The sequence below is a fragment of the Oncorhynchus gorbuscha genome, unplaced genomic scaffold, assembly GCF_021184085.1.
Source record: "Oncorhynchus gorbuscha isolate QuinsamMale2020 ecotype Even-year unplaced genomic scaffold, OgorEven_v1.0 Un_scaffold_454, whole genome shotgun sequence".
Taxonomy (NCBI): Eukaryota; Metazoa; Chordata; class Actinopteri; order Salmoniformes; family Salmonidae; genus Oncorhynchus; species Oncorhynchus gorbuscha.
The window spans coordinates 475526-501321 of NW_025745294.1; the positions used below are offsets into that span (position 1 = coordinate 475526).

General features: G+C 42.8%; 1 protein-coding gene across 1 annotated transcript in view; it reads right to left on the minus strand.

Annotated features, from left to right (window-relative positions):
* LOC124018253 (tubulin-specific chaperone D-like) overlaps positions 1 to 25796 on the minus strand; it is a 162905-nt gene that overhangs the window by 38206 nt on the left and 98903 nt on the right. Inside the window, 10 exon segments of the mRNA XM_046333519.1 lie at positions 1655 to 1682; positions 5585 to 5703; positions 5955 to 6036; positions 10216 to 10292; positions 14704 to 14771; positions 15096 to 15118; positions 17447 to 17507; positions 18073 to 18190; positions 19246 to 19298; positions 20698 to 20799. Coding sequence (XP_046189475.1) covers positions 1655 to 1682; positions 5585 to 5703; positions 5955 to 6036; positions 10216 to 10292; positions 14704 to 14771; positions 15096 to 15118; positions 17447 to 17507; positions 18073 to 18190; positions 19246 to 19298; positions 20698 to 20799 — 731 coding nt within the window.

Genomic DNA, 25796 nt, shown 5'->3' on the forward strand with positions numbered 1-25796 from the left:
GAACCACCCTTATGGGCTGATTACCCCAGGTGTCACACACACCCTGACAGAGAGACAGGTAGATCGAGGGGTAGTTATGGGAGGGGTAGAGAGACAATTAAAAAATACTTTTTATTGTTAATTTCACTTTTATTTATTATCTACTTCATTAATTAACAAACAGGTGTAGTTAACTAACAGGTGTAGTGTTATTAATTAACTTGCTTTGGCAATGTTAAACTCTGTTTAACATGCCAATAAAGCCCTATTAATTAAATTAAATTGAAAGAGAAAGTCTGAGTTGTTATACATTGAAAGAAGAGAACAGTGAGTTAGAGAGGAAGGGTAACATTCAGACAGAGTTAGACAGGGTTAGAGGTGGTCATTAGGGGAAACATGAGGGGAGGACAGAATTAGACAGGTCCTCAGGTACAACCAGATGGCTGTTTACTTCTGACTACAACCCTAACACTACAGTTGACCTGTTACCCCAGAAGACAAACAACTAGACAGACAGGGAGGGAGGGAAGGAGGCAGGGAGAGAGAGGTGGAGGAGTACAGGGGGGAGGTTAGTAATTAGACAGGAGGAGTAAAGGGGGAGGAGAGGAGGGAGGAGGAGTAAAGAGGTGGAGGATTGGAGGGAGGAGGAGTAGAGAGGGAGGAGAGGAGGGAGGAGGAGTACAGAGGTGAAGGAGTGGAGGGAGGAGGAGAAGAGAGGTGGAGGAGTGGCGGGAGGTGGAGGAGAGGAGGGAGGAGGAGTAGAGAGGTGGAGGAGTGGAGGGAGGAGGAGTAGAGGGAGGAGGAGTAGAGGGAGGAGAAGTAGAGGGAGTAGAGGAGGGAGGAGGAGTACAGGGGTGAAGGAGTGGAGGGAGGAGGGAGGAGGAGAAGAGGGAGGAGGAGTACAGGGGTGAAGGAGTAAGGAAGAGAAGAGGGAGGAGGAGTAGAGAGGGAGGAGAGGAGGGAGGATTCATTATAGGTGAGGGAGGAGAGGAGGTGGATTCAGTAGAGGGAGGAGGAGTAGAGGGAGGAGTGTTAGTAGATTAGGAGGTGTTAGTAAGGGAGGAGGAGTAGAGGGAGGAGGAGTAGAGGGAGGAGTGGAGGAATAGAGAGGTGGGGTGGAAGAGTAGAGGGGGAGGAGAGGAGAGGGAGAGGTGGAGGAGTGGAGAGGTGGAGGAGTAGAGAGGTGGAGGAGTAGAGAGGTGGAGGTGGAGGTGTTAGGAGTAACAGGTGGAGGAGTAAGAGGTGGAGGAGTAAGAGGTGGAGGAGTAAGGGTGGAGGAGTAGAGAGGTGGAGGAGTAGAGGTGGAGGAAGAGAGGTGGAGGAGTAGAGGTATTAGGAAGAGGTGGAGGATTAAGGTGGAGGGTAGAGAGGTGGAGGAGTAAGAGGTGGATTCACTAGAGAGGTGGAGGAACTAGACAGGTGGAGGAGTAGAGAGGTGGAGGAGTAGAGGTGGAGGAAGAGAGGTGGAGGAGTAGAGGTGGAGGAAGAGAGGTGGAGGAGTAGAGGTGGAGGACAGGTGGAGGAGTAGAGAGGTGGAGGAGTGGAGATAGATGAAGAAGATGAAGAAGAGGATGTTAAGAGTGCAGAGGACAGACTCACTGTGCCATGGCCTTATTCACTAACAGGCAGCATCTCTCCTGGCCTAACTGTGATTAATTACACCTCCCTATCTGACTACAGCTCTGCTGAAGACCTGACAGGATCTGACACACAAAACTGACCTGAGGCCCTGTGTTCAACGCTGTTACAATAGAATAAGGTCATAGTCTGACATAACTTATCCTGCTGAAACTGACCTCAGGCCCTGTTATTAACAACGCTGTTACAATAGAATAAGGTCATAGTCTGACATAACTTATCCTGTGTTAAACTGACCTGAGGCCCTGTGTTCAACGCTAACAATAGAATAAGGTCATGGTGAAAGGAGGTGTTATTCCCAACATGTCAGATATAATATATCAGAACAATTACTGAAATCAGGCTGTTAATTATGGTTCTGGTGTTATTAACTAACAGGTGTAGTTAACTAACAGGTGTAGTTAAATTAACAGGTGTTAGTTAACTAACAGGTGTAGTTAACTAACTGTTAAATTAACAGGTGTAGTGTTATTAATTAACATGTGTTATTAACTAACAGGTGTAGTTAACTAACAGGTGTTATTCATTATAGGTGTTATTAACTAACAGGTGTTATTCATTATAGTGTTATTAACTAACAGGTGTTATTAACTAACTAACAGGTGTTATTAATTATAGGTGTCATTAACTAACAGATGTTATTCATTATAGGTGTTATTAACTAACAGGTGTTATTCATTATAGGTGTCATTAACTAACAGGTGTAGTGTTATTAATTAACAGGTGTTATTCACTAACAGGTATAGTGTCATTAACTAACAGGTGTCATTAACTAACAGGTGTTATTAACTAACAGGTGTAGTGTTATTAATTAACAGGTGTTATTAACTAACAGGTGTTATTAACTAACAGGTGTAGTGTCATTAACTAACAGGTGTAGTGTCATTAACTAACAGGTGTAGTGTCATTAACTAACAGGTGTTATTAACTAACAGGTGTTGTTAACTAACAGGTGTAGTGTCATTAACTAACAGGTGTTATTCACTAACAGGTATAGTGTCATTAACTAACAGGTGTAGTGTTATTAATTAACAGGTGTTATTCACTAACAGGTATAGTGTCATTAACTAACAGGTGTAGTGTCATTAACTAACAGGTGTTATTCACTAACAGGTATAGTGTCATTAACTAACAGGTGTAGTGTTATTAATTAACAGGTGTTATTCACTAACAGGTATAGTGTCATTAACTAACAGGTGTAGTGTTATTAATTAACAGGTGTTATTCACTAACAGGTATAGTGTCATTCACTAACAGGTGTTATTAACTAACAGGTGTTATTAACTAACAGGTGTTATTAACTAACAGGTGTCATTAACTAACAGGTGTAGTGTGACATTAACTAACAGGTGTTATTAACTAACAGGTGTTATTAACTAACAGGTGTTATTAACTAACAGGTGTAGTGTTATTAATTAACAGGTGTTATTCATTAACAGGTGTTATTCACTAACAGGTGTTATTAATTAACAGGTGTTGTTAAATTAACAGGTGTTGTTAACTAACAGGTGTTATTAACTAACAGGTGTTATTAACTAACAGGTGTAGTGTTATTAATTAACAGGTGTTATTAACTAACAGGTGTAGTGTCATTAACTAACAGGTGTAGTGTCATTAACTAACAGGTGTAGTGTTATTAATTAACAGGTGTTATTAACTAACAGGTGTTGTTAACTAACAGGTGTAGTGTTATTAACTAACAGGTGTAGTGTTATTAATTAACAGGTGTTATTAACTAACAGGTGTTATTAACTAACAGGTGTAGTGTCATTAACTAACAGGTGTAGTGTCATTAACTAACAGGTGTAGTGTCATTAACTAACAGGTGTTATTAACTAACAGGTATAGTGTCATTAACTAACAGGTGTAGTGTTATTAACTAACAGGTGTAGTTAACTAACAGGTGTTATTAGCTAACAGGTGTAGTGTTATTAACTAACAGGTGTATTAACTAACAGGTGTTATTAACTAACAGGTGTAGTGTTATTAACTAACAGGTGTAGTTAACTAACAGGTGTTATTAACTAACAGGTGTAGTGTTATTAACTAACAGGTGTAGTTAACTAACAGGTGTAGTTAACTAACAGGTGTTATTAACTAACAGGTGTTATTAACTAACAGGTGTTATTAACTAACAGGTGTTATTAACTAACAGGTGTTATTAACTAACAGGTGTAGTGTCATTAACTAACAGGTGTTATTAACTAACAGGTGTTATTAACTAACAGGTGTTATTAACTAACAGGTGTTATTAACTAACAGCTGTAGTGTTATTAATTAACAGGTGTTATTCATTAACAGGTGTAGTGTTATTAATTAACAGGTGTTATTAACTAACAGGTGTAGTGTCATTAACTAACAGGTGTCATTAACTAACAGGTGTTATTAACTAACAGGTGTAGTGTTATTAACTAACAGGTGTAGTTAACTAACAGGTGTTATTAACTAACAGGTGTAGTGTTATTAACTAACAGGTGTAGTTAACTAACAGGTGTAGTGTCATTAACTAACAGGTGTTATTAATTAACAGGTGTTATTAACTAACAGGTGTAGTGTTATTAATTAACAGGTGTTATTCATTAACAGGTGTTATTAATTAACATGTGTTATTAACTAACAGGTGTGGTGTTATTAATTAACAGGTGTTATTCATTATAGGTGTTATTAACTAACAGGTGTTATTCATTATAGGTGTTATTAACTAACAGGTGTTATTCATTATAGGTGTTATTAACTAAGGTGTTATTCATTATAGGTGTCATTAACTAACAGGTGTAGTGTCATTAACTAACAGGTGTTATTAACTAACAGGTGTTATTAACTAACAGGTGTTATTAACTAACAGGTGTAGTGTCATTAACTAACAGGTGTTATTAACTAACAGGTGTTATTAACTAACAGGTGTTATTAACTAACAGGTGTAGTGTTATTAATTAACAGGTGTTATTCATTAACAGGTGTAGTTAACTAACAGGTGTTATTCACTAACAGGTGTAGTGTTATTAATTAACAGGTGTTATTAACTAACAGGTGTAGTGTCATTAACTAACAGGTGTCATTAACTAACAGGTGTTATTAACTAACAGGTGTAGTGTTATTAACTAACAGGTGTTAGTTAACTAACAGGTGTTATTAACTAACAGGTGTAGTGTTATTAACTAACAGGTGTAGTTAACTAACAGGTGTAGTGTCATTAACTAACAGGTGTTATTAACTAACAGGTGTTATTAATTAACAGGTGTTATTCATTAACAGGTGTTATTAACTAACAGGTGTGGTGTTATTAATTAACAGGTGTTATTCATTATAGGTGTTATTAACTAACAGGTGTTATTCATTATAGGTGTTATTAACTAACAGGTGTTATTCATTATAGGTGTTATTAACTAACAGGTTTAGTGTTATTAATTAACAGGTGTTATTAATTAACAGGTGTTATTAATTAATAGGTGTTATTAACTAACAGGTGTTATTCATTATAGGTGTTATGAACTAACAGGTGTTATTTATTATAGGTGTTATTAACTAACAGGTGTTATTAACTAACAGGTGTTATTCATTATAGGTGTTATTAACTAACAGGTGTTATTCATTATAGGTGTTATTAACTAACAGGTGTTATTAACTAACAGGTGTAGTGTTATTGATTAACAGGTGTTATTAACTAACAGGTGTTATTCATTATAGGTGTAGTTAACTAACAGGTGTTATTAACTAACAGGTGTTGTTAACTAACAGGTGTTGTTAACTAACAGGTGTTGTTAACTAACAGGTGTTGTTAACTAACAGGTGTAGTTAACTAACAGGTGTTATTAACTAACAGGTGTAGTTAACTAACAGGTGTTAAACAACAGGTGTAGTTAACTAACAGGTGTAGTTAACTAACAGGTGTAGTTAACTAACAGGTGTAGTTAACTAACAGGTGTAGTTAACTAACAGGTGTAATTAACTAACAGGTGTACAGTACCAGGTGTAGTTTTCCATGGATCATGAACCTTGGTAGAGAACCCAGGGCCAGTGCACTGCCACATCGGGTCAATACCTCTGTACTCTTTAACCCTGCTATATACTGGGACACCAGGACCTCTACACAAAGAAAACACAACACAAAACACACACACACACACACACACACACACACACACACACACAACACACACACACACACACACACACACACACACACACACACACACACACACACACACACACACACACACACACACACACACACACACACACACACACACACACACACACACACACGTGTTAGGTATGGCTAGTTTTTAATGAAGCCTTCTAATGGTGCTCCCGGCCCCTGGTACAGTGCTACTCACCCTGCATCTGCGGGTCAGCCACGCCTGGCTGGGGCTGGTAGTACTGTTCACACAGAGCTGCCAGGGCTGACACTGCAGCCTCCTATAGGGGGGAGGACCACATTACACATTAACCATTATACAAAGTATTCAGACCCCTTGACTTTTTCCACATTTTGTTATGTTACAGCCTTACTCTAAAATATATTAAATAAATAAAAATCCTCAGCAATCTAAACACAATACCTCATACTGACAAAGCGAAAACAGGTTTATTTTTTAGAAATGTTAGCAAATTCATATATATTTTTAACTTGAATGTCATATTTAAATAAGTATTCAGACCCTTTGCTATGAGACTTGACATTTTGCTCAGCTACATCCTGTTTCCATTGATCATCCTTGAGATGTTTAATTGGGGTCCACCGGTGGGAAATTCAATTGATTGGTCATCATTAGGAAAGGCACACATCTGTCTATATAAGGTCCCACAGTTGACAGTGCTTGTCAGAGCCAAAAACCAAGTCATGAGGTCGAAAGAATAGTCCATAGAGCTCCAAGACAGGATTGTGTCGAGCCACAAAAGTCTGGGGAAGGGTACAAAAAAAACTGTGTAGCATTGAAGGTCCCCAAGAACACAGTGGTCTCCATCATTCTTAAATAGGAGAAGTTTGGAACCCTCAAGACTCTTCCTAGATCTGGCTTCCCGGCCAAACTGAGCAATCTGGGGACAAGGGCCTTGGTCAGGGAGGTGACCAAGAACCCGATGGTCACTCTGACAGAGCTCCAGAGTTCCTCTGTGGAGATGGGAGAACCTTCCAGAAGGATAACAATCTCTGCAGCACTCTACCAATCAGGCCTTTATGTTAGAGTGGCCAGATGGAAGCCACTCCTCAGTGAAAGGCACATGACAGCCCGCTTGGAATTTGCCATAAGGCACCTAAAGACTCTCAGACCATGAGAAACAAGATTCTCTGGTCTGATGAAACCAAGATTAAACTCTTTGGCCTGAATGCCAAGCTTCACGTCTGGGGGAAACCTGGCACCATCCCTACGGTGAAGCATGGTGGTGGCAGCATCATGCTGTGGGGGTGTTTTCTAGCGACAGGGAGCGGGAGACTAGTCCGGATCGAGGCAAAGATGAACGGAGCAAAGTACAGAGATACACTTGATGAAAACCTGCTCCAGAGCGCTCAGGACCTCAGACTGGGGCGAAGGTTCACGTTCCAACAGGACAACGACCCTAAGCACACAGCCAAGACAACGCATGAGTGGCTTTGGGACAAGTCTCTGAATGTCCTTGAGTGGACCAGCCAGAGCCCGGACTTGAACCTGATCGAACATCTCTGGAGAGACCTGAAAATAGCTGTGCAGCGACACTCCCCATTCAACCTGACAGAGCCTGAGAGGATCTGCAGAGCAGAATGGGAGAAACTCCCCAAATACATGGGGTATTATGATGTCATTATGGGATATTGTGCATAGATTTGATGAGGAACAAAACATATTTAATCAATATTAGAATAAGGCTGTAAAGTAACAAAATGTGGGAAAAGTCAAGGGGTCTGATTACATTAAGAATGCACTGTATATATGGTCTATGTCCATGAGGTTCTCTCTCTGTCTATCTCTCTATAATCTGTCATAGATCCTGAAAAGTCAAGGGGTCTGATAACATTATGAATGCACTGTATATATGGTCTATGTCAATGAGGTTTTCTCTCTGTCTATCTCTCTATAATCTGTCATAGATCCTGAAAAGTCAAGGGGTCTGAATACTTTCCAAAGGACTACAATGTAAATCCCACAAAAAAGGGATTTCACAATATGGTTAGGGTTAGAGGTTAGGTTTAACAGTTAGGGTTAGTGGTTAGGGTTAAGGTAGTGGTTAGGGTTAGTGGTTAAGGTAATGGTTAGGGTTAGTGGTTAGGGTTAGTGGTTAAGGTAGTGGTTAGGGTTAGTGGTTAGGGTTAAGGTAATGGTTAGGGTTAAGGTAATGGTTAGGGGTTAAGGTAATGGTTAGGGGTTAGAGTTAAGGTAATGGTTAGGGTTAGTGGTTAGGGTAATGGTTAGGGTTAGAGGTTAGGTTTAACAGTTAGGGTTAGTGGTTAGGGTTAAGGTAGTGGTTAGGGTTAAGGTAATGGTTAGGGTTAGGGGTTAAGGTAATGGTTAGGGTTAGTGGTTAGGGTCAGTGGTTAGGGTTAAGGTAATGGTTAGGTTTAACAGTTAGGGTTAAGGTAATGGTTAGGGTTAGTGGTTAGGGTAATGGTTAGGGTTAGTGGTTAGGGTAATGGTTAGGGTTGGGGTTAAGGTAATGGTTAGGGTTAGTGGTTAGGGTTAGGGTAATGGTTAGGGTTAGGGTAATGGTTAGGGTTAAGGTAATGGTTAGGGTTAGTGGTTAGGGTAATGGTTAGGGTTAGGGTAGTGGTTAGGGTTAGTGGTTAGGGTAGTGGTTAGGGTAATGGTTAGGGTAATGGTTAGGGTTAGGGTAATGGTTAGGGTTAGGGTAATGGTTAGGGTAATGGTTATGGTTAGTGGTTAGGGTAGTGGTTAGGGTTAGTGGTTAGGGTTAGTGGTTAGGGTAATGGTTAGGGTTAGTGGTTAGGGTAATGGTTAGGGTAGTGGTTAGGGTAGTGGTTAGGGTTAGGTTAGGGTTAGTGGTTAGGGTTAGTGGTTAGGGTAGTGGTTAGGGTTAGTGGTTAGGGTAGTGGTTAGGGTTAGTGGTTAGGGTAGTGGTTAGGGTTAGTGGTTAGGGTAGTGGTTAGGGTAGTGGTTAGGGTAGTGGTTAGGGTTAGTGGTTAGGGTTAGTGGTTAGGGGTAGTGGTTAGGGTTAGTGGTTAGGGTAGTGGTTAGGGTTAGTGGTTAGGGTAGTGGTTAGGGTTAGTGGTTAGGGTAGTGGTTAGGGTTAGTGGTTAGGGTAGTGGTTAGGGTTAGTGGTTAGGGTAATGGTTAGGGTTAGTGGTTAGGGTAATGGTTAGGGTTAGGGTAATGGTTAGGGTTAGTGGTTAGGGTTAGTGGTTAGGGTTAGTGGTTAGGGTAGTGGTTAGGGTTAGTGGTTAGGGTAGTGGTTAGGGTTAGTGGTTAGGGTAGTGGTTAGGGTAAGTGGTTAGGGTAGTGGTTAGGGTTAGTGGTTAGGGTAGTGGTTAGGGTTAGTGGTTAGGGTAGTGGTTAGGGTTAGTGGTTAGGGTAATGGTTAGGGTTAGTGGTTAGGGTTAGTGGTTAGTGGTTAGGGTTAGTGGTTAGGGTTAGTGGTTAGGGTTAGTGGTTAGGGTAGTGGTTAGGGTAGTGGTTAGGGTAGTGGTTAGGGTTAGTGGTTAGGTTAGTGGTTAGGGTTAGTGGTTAGGGTAGTGGTTAGGGTTAGTGGTTAGGGGTAGTGGTTAGGGTAGTGGTTAGGGTAGTGGTTAGGGTAGTGGTTAGGTTAGTGGTTAGGGTAGTGGTTAGGTAGTGGTTAGGGTAGTGGTTAGGGTTAGTGGTTAGGGTTAGTGGTTAGGGTTAGTGGTTAGGGTAGTGGTTAGGGTAGTGGTTAGGGTTAGTGGTTAGGGTTAGTGGTTAGGGTTAGTGGTTAGGGTTAGTGGTTAGGGTTAGTGGTTAGGGTTAGTGGTTAGGGTTAGTGGTTAGGGTTAGTGGTTAGGGTTAGTGGTTAGGGTAATGGTTAGGGTTAGTGGTTAGGGTTAGTGGTTAGGGTTAGTGGTTAGGGTAATGGTTAGGGTAGTGGTTAGGGTAGTGGTTAGGGTAGTGGTTAGGGGTTAGGGTTAGTGGTTAGGGTAGTGGTTAGGGTAGTGGTTAGGGTTAGTGGTTAGGGTAATGGTTAGGGTAGTGGTTAGGGTAGTGGTTAGGGTAGTGGTTAGGGTTAGTGGTTAGGGTAATGGTTAGGGTAGTGGTTAGGGTAGTGGTTAGGGTTAGTGGTTAGGGTTAGTGGTTAGGGTTAGTGGTTAGGGTAGTGGTTAGGGTTAGTGGTTAGGGTTAGTGGTTAGGGTTAGTGGTTAGGGTAATGGTTAGGGTAGTGGTTAGGGTTAGTGGTTAGGGTTATGGTGGTTAGGGTAATGGTTAGGGTAGTGGTTAGGGTAGTGGTTAGGGTAGTGGTTAGGGTTAGTGGTTAGGGTAGTGGTTAGGGTTAGTGGTTAGGGTTAGTGGTTAGGGTAATGGTTAGGGTAGTGGTTAGGGTAGTGGTTAGGGTAGTGGTTAGGGTAGTGGTTAGGGTAGTGGTTAGGGTAATGGTTAGGGTTAGGGTAGTGGTTAGGGTAGTGGTTAGGGGGAAAAGGATGTAGATGCTGTACTGTACCTTGATACCGTCCCTTGGTCCAGGTGAGATGAGGTGGAGGCTCTTCAAGGTGTCGTCTATCAGCCACTGCCAGCCAGCTGAAACAGACAGGGTTTACTCTGTTATGACGGGTCAGTGGTCTGAACAGTACAGACAGGGTTTACTCTGTTATGACGGGTCAGTGGTCTGAACAGTACAGACAGGGTTTACTCTGTTATGACGGGTCAGTGGTCTGAACAGTACAGACAGGGTTTACTCTGTTATGACGGGTCAGTGGTCTGAACAGTACAGACAGGGTTTACTCTGTTATGACGGGTCAGTGGTCTGAACAGTACAGACAGGGTTTACTCTGTTATGACGGGTCAGTGGTCTGAACAGTACAGACAGGGTTTACTCTGTTATGACGGGTCAGTGGTCTGAACAGTACAGACAGGGTTTACTCTGTTATGACGGGTCAGTGGTCTGAACAGTACAGACAGGGTTTACTCTGTTATGACGGGTCAGTGGTCTGAACAGTACAGACAGGGTTTACTCTGTTATGACGGGTCAGTGGTCTGAACAGTACAGACAGGGTTTACTCTGTTATGACGGGTCAGTGGTCTGAACAGTACAGACAGGGTTTACTCTGTTATGACGGGTCAGTGGTCTGAACAGTACAGACAGGGTTTACTCTGTTATGACGGGTCAGTGGTCTGAACAGTACAGACAGGGTTTACTCTGTTATGAAGGGTCAGTGGTCTGAACAGTACAGACAGGGTTTACTCTGTTATGAAGGGTCAGTGGTCTGAACAGTACAGACAGGGTTTACTCTGTTATGACGGGTCAGTGGTCTGAACAGTACAGACAGGGTTTACTCTGTTATGATCGGGTCAGTGGTCTGAACAGTACAGACAGGGTTTACTCTGTTATGGGAACCCTGGGTTTACTCTGTTAGCTGGGTAATCAGTCAGCTTATCTATCGGTCTGAACAGTACATCTATTGGGAACCCTGTTAGACGGAGTAATCATTCAGCTACGGTCTGAATATCAACGATACATCTATTGGGTTTACCCTGCTAGATGGAGTAATCATTCAGCTACGGTCTGAATATCAACGATACATCTATTGGGGAACCCTGCTAGATGGAGTAATCATTCAGATGGAGTAATCATTCAGGGCCCTCCTGGCTACGGTCTGAATATCAACGATACATCTATTGGGGAACCCTGCTAGATGGAGTAATCATTCAGCTACGGTCTGAATATCAACGATACATCTATTGGGGAACCCTGCTAGATGGAGTAATCATTCAGCTACGGTCTGAATATCAACGATACATCTATTGGGGAACCCTGCTAGATGGAGTAATCATTCAGCTACGGTCTGAATATCAACGATACATCTATTGGGGAACCCTGCTAGATGGAGTAATCATTCAGCTACGGTCTGAATATCAACGATACATCTATTGGGGAACCCTGCTAGATGGAGTACTCATTCAGCTACGGTCTGAATATCAACGATACATCTATTGGGGAACCCTGCTAGATGGAGTAATCATTCAGCTACGGTCTGAATATCAACGATACATCTATTGGGGAACCCTGCTAGATGGAGTAATCATTCAGCTACGGTCTGAATATCAACGATACATCTATTGGGGAACCCTGCTAGATGGAGTAATCATTCAGCTACGGTCTGAATATCAACGATACATCTATTGGGGAACCCTGCTACATGGAGTAATCATTCAGCTACGGTCTGAATATCAACGATACATCTATTGGGGAACCCTGCTAGATGGAGTAATCATTCAGCTACGGTCTGAATATCAACGATACATCTATTGGGGAACCCTGCTAGATGGAGTAATCATTCAGCTACGGTCTGAATATCAACGATACATCTATTGGGGAACCCTGCTAGATGGAGTAATCATTCAGCTACGGTCTGAATATCAACGATACATCTATTGGGGAACCCTGCTAGATGGAGTAATCATTCAGCTACGGTCTGAATATCAACGATACATCTATTGGGGAACCCTGCTACATGGAGTAATCATTCAGCTACGGTCTGAATATCAACGATACATCTATTGGGGAACCCTGCTACATGGAGTAATCATTCAGCTACGGTCTGAATATCAACGATACATCTATTGGGGAACCCTGCTAGCTGGAGTAATCATTCAGCTACGGTCTGAATATCAACGATACATCTATTGGGGAACCCTGCTAGATGGAGTAATCATTCAGCTACGGTCTGAATATCAACGATACATCTATTGGGGAACCCTGCTAGATGGAGTAATCATTCAGCTACGGTCTGAATATCAACGATACATCTATTGGGGAACCCTGCTAGATGGAGTAATCATTCAGCTACGGTCTGAATATCAACGATACATCTATTGGGGAACCCTGCTACATGGAGTAATCATTCAGCTACGGTCTGAATATCAACGATACATCTATTGGGGAACCCTGCTACATGGAGTAATCATTCAGCTACGGTCTGAATATCAACGATACATCTATTGGGGAACCCTGCTAGATGGAGTAATCATTCAGCTACGGTCTGAATATCAACGATACATCTATTGGGGAACCCTGCTAGATGGAGTAATCATTCAGCTACGGTCTGAATATCAACGATACATCTATTGGGGAACCCTGCTAGATGGAGTAATCATTCAGCTACGGTCTGAATATCAACGATACATCTATTGGGGAACCCTGCTAGCTGGAGTAATCATTCAGCTACGGTCTGAATATCAACGATACATCTATTGGGGAACCCTGCTAGATGGAGTAATCATTCAGCTACGGTCTGAATATCAACGATACATCTATTGGGGAACCCTGCTAGATGGAGTAATCATTCAGCTACGGTCTGAATATCAACGATACATCTATTGGGGAACCCTGCTAGATGGAGTAATCATTCAGCTACGGTCTGAATATCAACGATACATCTATTGGGAACCCTGCTAGATGGAGTAATCATTCAGCTACGGTCTGAATATCAACGATACATCTATTGGGGAACCCTGCTAGATGGAGTAATCATTCAGCTACGGTCTGAATATCAACGATACATCTATTGGGGAACCCTGCTAGATGGAGTAATCATTCAGCTACGGTCTGAATATCAACGATACATCTATTGGGGAACCCTGCTAGATGGAGTAATCATTCAGCTACGGTCTGAATATCAACGATACATCTATTGGGGAACCCTGCTAGATGGAGTAATCATTCAGCTACGGTCTGAATATCAACGATACATCTATTGGGGAACCCTGCTAGATGGAGTAATCATTCAGCTACGGTCTGAATATCAACGATACATCTATTGGGGAACCCTGCTAGCTGGAGTAATCATTCAGCTACGGTCTGAATATCAACGATACATCTATTGGGGAACCCTGCTAGATGGAGTAATCATTCAGCTACGGTCTGAATATCAACGATACATCTATTGGGGAACCCTGCTAGATGGAGTAATCATTCAGCTACGGTCTGAATATCAACGATACATCTATTGGGGAACCCTGCTAGATGGAGTAATCATTCAGCTACGGTCTGAATATCAACGATACATCTATTGGGGAACCCTGCTAGCTGGAGTAATCATTCAGCTACGGTCTGAATATCAACGATACATCTATTGGGGAACCCTGCTAGATGGAGTAATCATTCAGCTACGGTCTGAATATCAACGATACATCTATTGGGGAACCCTGCTAGCTGGAGTAATCATTCAGCTACGGTCTGAATATCAACGATACATCTATTGGGGAACCCTGCTAGCTGGAGTAATCATTCAGCTACGGTCTGAATATCAACGATACATCTATTGGGGAACCCTGCTAGATGGAGTAATCATTCAGCTACGGTCTGAATATCAACGATACATCTATTGGGGAACCCTGCTAGATGGAGTAATCATTCAGCTACGGTCTGAATATCAATGATACATCTATTGGGGAACCCTGCTAGCTGGAGTAATCATTCAGCTACGGTCTGAATATCAACGATACATCTATTGGGGAACCCTGCTAGATGGAGTAATCATTCAGCTACGGTCTGAATATCAACGATACATCTATTGGGGAACCCTGCTAGATGGAGTAATCATTCAGCTACGGTCTGAATATCAACGATACATCTATTGGGGAACCCTGCTAGATGGAGTAATCATTCAGCTACGGTCTGAATATCAACGATACATCTATTGGGAACCCTGCTAGATGGAGTAATCATTCAGCTACGGTCTTGAATATCATGTTCATCTATTGAGGAACCCTGCTAGATGGAGTAATCATTCAGCTCACCACCAAAATATCAACAATAGGAAAACTCAATGAGAGAACAGACTGCAGGCCTCATCAGCTCACCACCAAACCCCATCTTGACAGGACACAACAACAATGAGAGAACAGACTGCAGGCCTCATCAGCTCACCACCAAAACCCCTACACAGACAGGACACAGACAGGACACAACAACAATGAGAGAACAGACTGCAGACAGGACACACAACAACAATGAGAGAACAGACTGCAGGCCTCATCAGCTCACCACCAAAACCCCTACACAGACAGGACACAACAACAATGAGAGAACAGACTGCAGGCCTTATCAGCTCACCACCAAAACCCCTACACAGACAGGACACAGACAGGACACAGACAGGACACAGACAGGACACAACAACAACTATCTGTTGAGGTCGCACAACATTTGGTCTGAAACCTTAGAGGCATTCCATTTAAAAATATATCAATAATAATAATCTGAAACAGTCTAAAAAAGAATGAGTAATATTTCAAAATAAATAATCAATAATCAATAATAATAATAATCAGAAACAGTCTAAAAAAGAATGAGTAAATGTGTAAAGTAACAGTGCTGACCTGTACTGCTTTCGGTCAAATAGCTGGAAGACAAAACAAACACATGACGCCATGTTTAGAGACGAACAGACTGGAGATTTACAACTTTAAAACACAACAACATGACGACATGTTTAGAGACGAACAGACTGAAGATTTACAACTTTAAAACACAACAATATGTACCTGTGTTGGTGCAACTGACTCACTGAGATATAGGTACATGTTAATGTTGTCTATGTTGGTACAACTGACTCACTGAGGTAGGTACATGTTAATGTTGGTACAACTGACTCACTGAGGTAGGTACATGTTAATGTTGGTACAACTGACTCAGGAGATTGACAACATTAACAGGTACCTATGTTGGTACAACTGACTCAGGTGAATGGTCAACACTTTTTGACAACATGTATGTGAGTGAAGACATAGAGAGAGACAGACGGGAGGGTAGTGAGAGAGAGAGAGAGAGAGAGAGAATGAGAGAGAGACTCAGAGAGAGAGATGAGAGACAGACTCAGACGGGAGGGTAGAGGACTCAGTGAGAGAGAGAGAGAGAGAGAGAGAGAGAGAGACATGAATGAGAGAGAGACAGGCATGGGGGGTAGTGAGAGACAGAGAGAGACAGACGGGGGTAGTGAGAGAGAGACTCACAGAGGTAGGGGTAGTGAGAGAGAGAGAGAGAGAGACTCACTGAGGTAGGTACATGTTAATGTTGTCTATGTTGGTACAGGCTGGGGGGGTAGTGAGAGACAGAGAGAGACAGACGGGGGGGGTAGTGAGAGAGAGAGAGACAGACGGGGGTAGTGAGAGAGAGAGAGAGAGAGGTACATGTTGGTACAACTGAGAGACGGGGGTAGTGAGAGAGAGAGAGAGAGAGACGGGGGGTAGTGAGAGAGACGGGGGTAGAGAGAGAGAGAGAGACAGACGGGGGTAGTGAGAGAGAGAGAGAGATGTTAATGTTGTCGGGGGTAGTGAGAGAGAGAGAGACAGACGTGGGGGTAGTGAGAGAGAGAGAGACAGAATGGGGGTAGTGAGAGACAGAGAGAGACAGACGTGGGGGTAGTGAGAGAGAGAGAGACAGAATGGGGGTAGTGAGAGAGAGAGAGAGACAGACGGGGGGTAGAGAGAGAGAGAGAGAGAGTTAATGTTGGTACAACTGACTCACTGAGATAGGTACATGTTAATGTTGGTACAACTGGGGGGTAGTGAGAGAGAGAGAGACAGACGGGGTGGTAGTGAGAGAGACAACTGAGACGAGGTAGGTACATGTTAATGTTGGTACAACTGACTCACTGAGGTAGGTAGTGTTAATGTTGGTACAACTGACTCACTGGGGTAGTGAGAGAGAGAGAACTGACGGGGGGTAGTGAGAGAGAGAGAGAGACTCACTGACGGGGGGGTAGTGAGAGAGAGAGAGAGAGACGGGGGGTAGTGAGAGAGAGAGAGAGACAGACGGGGGGGTAGTGAGAGACAGAGAGAGACAGACGTGGGGGTAGTGAGAGACAGAGAGAGACAGACGTGGGGGTAGTGAGAGAGAGAGAGAGACAGACAGGGGGGTAGTGAGAGAGAGAGAGAGACGGGGGGGTAGAGAGAGAGAGAGAGAGAGAGAGAGAGAGAGACGGGGGGTAGTGAGAGAGAGAGAGACAGACGTGGGGGTAGTGAGAGACAGAGAGAGACAGACGGGGGGGTAGTGAGAGAGAGAGAGAGAGAGAGAGACAGACGGGGGGTAGTGAGAGACAGAGAGAGACATACGGGGGGTAGTGAGAGACAGAGAGACAGACGGGGGGTAGTGAGAGAGAGAGAGACAGACGGGGGGTAGTGAGAGACAGAGAGAGACAGACGTGGGGGTAGTGAGAGACAGAGAGAGACAGACGGGGGTAGTGAGAGAGAGAGAGACAGACGTGGGGGTAGTGAGAGACAGAGAGAGACAGACGGGGGGTAGTGAGAGACAGAGAGAGACAGACGGGGGGGGTAGTGAGAGACAGAGAGAAGAGACAGACGTGGGGGTAGTGAGAGAGAGAGAGAGACAGACGGGGGGGGGTAGTGAGAGACAGAGAGAGACAGACGGGGGGGTAGTGAGAGACAGAGAGAGACAGACGGGGGGGTAGTGAGAGAGAGAGAGAGACAGATGGGGGGGTAGTGAGAGACAGAGAGAGACAGACGTGGGGGTAGTGAGAGACAGAGAGAGACAGACGGGGGGTAGTGAGAGACAGAGAGAGACAGACGGGGGGTAGTGAGAGACAGACTGGGGGGTAGTGAGAGACAGAGAGAGACAGACGTGGGGGTAGTGAGAGACAGAGAGAGACAGACGTGGGGGTAGTGAGAGACAGAGAGAAAGAGAGAGAGTAACAAGCGAGAAGTGAACTAACCCTCTGGTGAATGCTCTTGAGTCCATCCACACAGTCTGAAGAGATGAGCTCTGTCACCGGTCTACAATCCAGCATAATACAATGTTACTGTCCACAGTGAACAGCAGAAATGTTCAACACCCCCCAGACAGCACATATCTCACACACAGTCGGGGCTACGAGAGAGATAGAGACGGTCAATGACTTTATAGGAGCCAAGATTTAGATGCACGATTGTAAAGTGGCTGTTCCACTGGATGTCATAAGGTGAATGCACCAATTTGTAAGTCGCTCTGGATAAGAGCGTCTGCTAAATGACTTAAATGTAATGTAAATAGGAGCCAAGGGCTTCAGTCAAATCAGGAAGTGAAATCATGGGTCGATGTGCCAAACAGAGAAACCCACACACTGCTCTTTAATAAGCTCTACGTATGAGACCGATTCGTAAAGATTATTAAAGCTTATTAAAGAGCAGTGATACTATCAAGAGCAGTGTGTGGGTTTCTTTATGTTTTTATTCTCATGTTATTCAACTTTTACCAGGCACCTGCAGAAACAGATCGCTCAGATGTGCCAGTGTCTTTTGAACAACGTTCATGTGGTTTTCCTATAAGTGATTGGCTGGTTGAGAGGTGAGGTTGCAGTACCTGTTGTTCTGATTGGCCAGCTTGTAGAGGGCGTGGCTGATCTCGGCAGATGCCAGAATGGCGCCGTGGCGACTGTGGAGATCAATGCCCAGCGCTATGGGCAGCAGCTGAGGCATAACTGAAAATACAACCATCAAAATATAAAATGTCATTTTAACTCAATTGTTGTATGTGTCTTTTCATTCTTTGACAGAACATCAACAGTCTGCACAGGTGTGTGTGTGGTTCATTTATTTGAATATAACCTGAATGATTTGAGGCCAGGCTGGTCTGCCTGTAATGACACAGCCTCCGGGTACACGTCTATGACATCGACATAGTTTCAAATCTGGCCTATTGCCCTTTGACCTCTCTCTGTGTGTTCATTATAAAACACATAAATCATTCAATAATAACAAGACAGATGAAAAGACCCAGACACAACAACAGTGACTACAGATGAACACACCCAGTCTATTCCACAGTAAGACAATGTGTTGTGTTAGAGCAGGTAGGTGAACAGTGACTACAGATGAACACACCCAGTCTATTCCACAGTAAGACAACGTGTTGTGTTAGAGCAGGTAGGGAACAGTGACTACAGATGAACACACCCAGTCTATTCCACAGTAAGACAACGTGTTGTGTTAGAGCAGGTAGGTGAACAGTGACTACAGATGAACACACCCAGTCTATTCCACAGTAAGACAACGTGTTGTGTTACAGCAGGTAGTGAACAGTGACTACAGATGAACACACCCAGTCTATTCCACAGTAAGACAACGTGTTGTGTTAGAGCAGGTAGGTGAACAGTGACTACAGATGAACACACCCAGTCTATTCCACAGTAAGACAACGTGTTGTGTTAGAGCAGGTAGGGAACAGTGACTACAGATGAACACACCCAGTCTATTCCACAGTAAGACAACGTGTTGTGTTAGAGCAGGTAGGTGAACAGTGACTACAGATGAACACACCCAGTCTATTCCACAGTAAGACAACGTGTTGTGTTAGAGCAGGTAGGTGAACAGTGACTACAGATGAACACACCCAGTCTATTCCACAGTAAGACAACGTGTTGTGTTAGAGCAGGTAGGGAACAGTGACTACAGATGAACACACCCAGTCTATTCCACAGTAAGACAACGTGTTGTGTTCGAGCAGGTAGGGAACAGGACCAATGACATAGCTCACCTGTTGTGGCCATATAATCAGGTGCTTGAGGCGTCAGATTGTGCAAAGCCTTTGTGTTAGAGCCAGCTGTGAATCACCCTGCAAAACAACAGATACACAAGCAGAGGACAATTCCACTTTCTCCATTACATACAATGGCTTTTACTCTAATAGGCTACACACAGTACCAACTCTAATAGGCTACACACAGTACCAACTCTAATAGGCTACACACAGTACCAACTCTAATAGGCTACACACAGTACCAACTCTAATAGGCTACACAGTACCAACTCTAATAGGCTACACACAGTACCAACTCTAATAGGCTACACACAGTACCAACTCTAATAGAGCAGGTAGGGAACCAGATCCATTCCACAGCTACACACAGTACCAACTCTAATAGGCTACACACAGTACCAACTCTAATAGGCTACACACAGTACCAACTCTAATAGGCTACACACAGTACCAACTCTAATAGGCTACACACAGTACCAACTCTAATAGGCTACACACAGTACCAACTCTAATAGGCTACACACAGTACCAACTCTAATAGGCTACACACAGTACCAACTCTAATAGGCTACACACAGTACCAACTCTAATAGGCTACACACAGTACCAACTCTAATAGGCTACACACAGTACCAACTCTAATAGGCTACACACAGTACCAACTCTAATAGGCTACACACAGTACCAACTCTAATAGGCTACACACAGTACCAACTCTAATAGGCTACACACAGTACCAACTCTAATAGGCTACACACAGTACCAACTCTAATAGGCTACACACAGTACCAACTCTAATAGGCTACACACAGTACCAACTCTAATAGGCTACACACAGTACCAACTCTAATAGGCTACTGGGACTATTGGGACACAGTACCAACTCTAATAGGCTACACACAGTACCAACGCTTTAATGGCAACAGGCTGGCATACGGACATACCACTTGGGACAAACACAGAAGACAAATACTAACTTGAGGTGTGCTTGATTTAGCTTCTGGGACTATTTCATTGGTTTAGCTTCTGGGCCTATTCCATTGGTTTAGCTTCTGGGGCTATTCCATTGGTTTAGCTTCTGGGGCTATTCCATTGGTTTAGCTTCTGGGACTATTTCATTGGTTTAGCTTCTGGGGCTATTCCATTGGTTTAGCTTCTGGGACTATTCCATTGGTTTAGCTTCTGGGACTATTCCATTGGTTTAGCTTCTGGGGCTATTCCATTGGTTTAGCTTCTGGGACTATTCCATTGGTTTAGCTTCTGGGACTATTCCATTGGTTTAGCTTCTGGGACTATTCCATTGGTTTAGCTTCTGGGACTATTCCATTGGTTTAGCTTCTGGGACTATTCCATTGGTTTAGCTTCTGGGACTATTCCATTGGTTTAGCTTCTGGGACTATTCCATTGGTTTAGCTTCTGGGACTATTCCATTGAAAAAAGGACATGGATGAGGACAGGAAAGGCCCTTACCCGTCCCAGTGGTTGATCTTCATGGCTACCAAGTGGTCGATCATGGGCCTGGTGTATTCTGGGAAACTGGCGATGTAAACACTGAAGAGAACAGGGCAAGAGGTTATTACTATTTTACTAATACAGGTAATGTTATAACTACTACTATTACAGGTAATGTTATAACTACTACTACTCCAGGTAATGTTATAACAACTACTACTACCACAGGTAATGTTATAACTACTACTACCACAGGTAATGTTATAACTACTACTATTACAGGTAATGTTATAACTACTACTACTACTACAGGTAATGTTATAACTACTACTACTACTCCAGGTAATGTTATAACAACTACTACTATCACAGGTAATGTTATAACTACTACTACTATCACAGGTAATGTTATAACTACTACTACTATCACAGGTAATGTTATAACTACTACTACTACTATTACAGGTAATGTTATAACTACTACTATTACAGGTAATGTTATAACTACTACTACCACAGGTAATGTTATAACTACTACTATTACAGGTAATGTTATAACTACTACTACTCCAGGTAATGTTATAACTACTACTACTACTACTCCAGGTAATGTTATAACTACTACTACTACTACTCCAGGTAATGTTATAACAACTACCACATGTAATGTTATAACTACTACTACCACAGGTAATGTTATAACTACTACTACTACTACTACTCCAGGTAATGTTATAACAACTACTACAGGTAATGTTATAACTACTACTATTACAGGTAATGTTATAACTACTACTATTACAGGTAATGTTATAACTACTACTACTACTCCAGGTAATGTTATAACTACTACTACTACTCCAGGTAATGTTATAACTACTACTACTACTCCAGGTAATGTTATAACTACTACTACTCCAGGTAATGTTATAACTACTACTACTCCAGGTAATGTTATAACTACTACTACTACTACAAGTAATGTTATAACAACTACTACTACTACAGGTAATGTTATAACAACTACTACTACTACTACAGGTAATGTTATAACAACTACTACAACTACAAGTAATGTTATAACAACTACTACTATTACAGGTAATGTTATAACTACTACTACTACTACAGGTAATGTTACAACTACTACTACTACTACAGGTATTGTTACAACTACTACTACTACTACTACTACAGGTAATGTTACAACTACTACTACTACTACTACTACTACTACTACAGGTAATGTTACAACTACTACTACTACTACTACAGGTAATGTTATAACTACTACTACTACTACAGGTAATGTTATAACTACTACTACAGGTAATGTTATAACTACTACTACTGGTAATGTTATAACTACTACTACTACTACTACAGGTAATGTTATAACTACTACTACAGGTAATGTTATAACTACTACTACTACTACAGGTAATGTTATAACAACTACTACTACAGGTAATGTTATAACTACTACTACTACAGGTAATGTTAACAACTACTACTACTACAGGTAATGTTATAACAACTACTACTACTACAGGTATTGTTATAACTAATATTGCTACAGGTATTGTTATAACTAATATTGCTACAGGTAATGTTATAACTAATATTGCTACAGGTAATGTTATAACTAATATTGCTACAGGTAATGTTATAACTAATATTGCTACAGGTAATGTTATAACAACTACTACTACAGGTAATGTTATAACAACTACTACTACTACTACAGGTAATGTTATAACTACTACAGGTATATGACTTAAATGTAAATGTTATAACTATTACTATTACAGGTAATGTTATAACTACTACTACTACAGGTAATGTTATAACTACTACTACTACTACTACTACTACTACTACTACTACTACTACTACAGGTAATGTTATAACTACTACTACTACAGGTAATGTTATAACAACTACTATTAGAGCTAACTAACTAACTACAGTACCGGACACAGCTAACTAACTAACTACAGTACCGGACCCAGCTAACTAACTAACTACAGTACCGGACCCAGCTAACTACAGTACAGGACCCAGCTAACTACAGTACCGGACCCAGCTAACTACAGTACCGGACCCAGCTAACTACAGTACCGGACCCAGATACTTCCTCGGCCTACAGAACATATTGTTTACTTCCTCAACAACATTCAGCGTCAGCCTACAGAACATATTGTTTACTTCCTCAACAACATTCAGCGTCGGCCTACAGAACATATTGTTTACTTCCTCAACAACATTCAGCGTCGGCCTACAGAACATATTGTCAGATTGTTTACTTCCTCAACAACATTCAGCGTCAGCCTACAGAACATATTGTTTACTTCCTCAACAACATTCAGCGTCGGCCTACAGAACATATTGTTTACTTCCTCAACAACATTCAGCGTCGGCCTACAGAACACATTGTCAGATTGTTTACTTCCTCAACAACATCTTGGGCCTCAACAGTAATCTGCTTCTGCAGTCAGAAGTGTAGTGAATCTCCCCCCGAGGCTACATTCTTTAACAGGTTTTACTCTGTGATGTGGGAGGAATGTTTCCTCTGACAGTCTAGGTGGCGGTAGAGACGTCACTCATAGGATTAGGATGGGGACAGTCACATTCTACAGAGAGGCAGGGCTTTGACAGCTCAGTGACACAGCCTCAGGGCACCAATGGGGACAGTCACATTCTACAGAGAGGCAGGGCTGAGTCTGAAATGACATTCTAGTGCACTACGTTAAACAAGGGTTGGTAGAGAATAGGGCACCAATGGGGACAGTCCATTATACAGAGAGGCAGGGCTTTGACAGCTCAGTGACACAGCCTCAGGGCACCAATGGGGACAGTCACATTCTACAGAGAGGCAGGGCTTTGACAGCTCAGTGACACAGCCTCAGGGCACCAATGGGGACAGTCACATTCTACAGAGAGGCAGGGCTTTGACAGCTCAGTGACACAGCCTCAGGGCACCAATGGGGACAGTCACATTCTACAGAGAGGCAGGGCTTTGACAGCTCAGTGACACAGCCTCAGGGCACCAATGGGGACAGTCACATTATACAGAGAGGCAGGGCTTTGAGAGCTCAGATACCTGAGATGTCAGCGATGCATTGAGAAGAGGAGAAAACGTCCCTGGTTCAACATAAAGGACATGTCCTATGCACACTCCTTTACAAAACAATACTTCTACAATATAAGTGGCAGGCTCCATTTGACTAAGACCAGATAGTACAGCTTCTGTTCTGTGGTTCTGGGTAGTATAACATATACTGCCACCACCGGGTAGTATAACATATACTGCCACCACCGGGTAGTATAACATATACTGCCACCACCGGGTAGTATAACATATACTGCCACCACCGGGTAGTATAACATATACTGCCACCACCGGGTAGTATAACATATACTGCCACCACCGGGTAGTATAACATATACTGCCACCACCGGGTAGTATAACATATACTGCCACCACCGGGTAGTATAACATATACTGCCACCACCGGGTAGTATAACATATACTGCCACCACCGGGTAGTATAACATATACTGCCACCACCGGGTAGTATAACATATACTGCCACCACCGGGTAGTATAACATATACTGCCACCACCGGGTAGTATAACATATACTGCCACCACCGGGTAGTATAACATATACTGCCACCACCGGGTAGTATAACATATACTGCCACCACCGGGTAGTATAACATATACTGCCACCACCGGGTAGTATAACATATACTGCCACCACCGGGTAGTATAACATATACTGCTACCACCGGGTAGTATAACATATACTGCCACCACCGGGTAGTATAACATATACTGCCACCACCGGGTAGTATAACATATACTGCCACCACCGGGTAGTATAACATATACTGCCACCACCGGGTAGTATAACATATACTGCCACCACCGGGTAGTATAACTTATACTGCCACCACCGGGTAGTATAACATATACTGCCACCACCGGGTAGTATAACATATACTGCCACCACCGGGTAGTATAACATATACTGCCACCACCGGGTAGTATAACATATACTGCCACCACCGGGTAGTATAACATATACTGCCACCACCGGGTAGTATAACATATACTGCCACCACCGGGTAGTATAACATATACTGCCACCACCGGGTAGTATAACATATACTGCCACCACCGGTAGTATAACATATACTGCCACCACCGGGTAGTATAACATATACTGCCACCACCGGGTAGTATAACATATACTGCCACCACCGGGTAGTATAACATATACTGCCACCACCGGGTAGTATAACATATACTGCCACCACCGGGTAGTATAACATATACTGCCACCACCGGGTAGTATAACATATACTGCCACCACCGGGTAGTATAACATATACTGCCACCACCGGGTAGTATAACATATACTGCCACCACCGGGTAGTATAACATATACTGCCACCACCGGGTAGTATAACATATACTGCCACCACCGGGTAGTATAACATATACTGCCACCACCGGGTAGTATAACATATACTGCCACCACCGGGTAGTATAACATATACTGCCACCACCGGGTAGTATTACATATACTGCCACCACCGGGTAGTATAACATATACTGCCACCACCGGGTAGTATAACATATACTGCCACCACCGGGTAGTATAACATATACTGCCACCACCGGGTAGTATAACATATACTGCCACCACCGGGTAGTATAACATATACTGCCACCACCGGGTAGTATAACATATACTGCCACCACCGGGTAGTATAACATATACTGCCACCACCGGGTAGTATAACATATACTGCCACCACCGGGTAGTATAACATATACTGCCACCACCGGGTAGTATAACATATACTGCCACCACCGGGTAGTATAACATATACTGCCACCACCGGGTAGTATAACATATACTGCCACCACCGGGTAGTATAACATATACTGCCACCACCGGGTAGTATAACATATACTGCCACCACCGGGTAGTATAACATATACTGCTACCACCGGGTAGTATAACATATACTGCCACCACCGGGTAGTATAACATATACTGCCACCACCGGGTAGTATAACA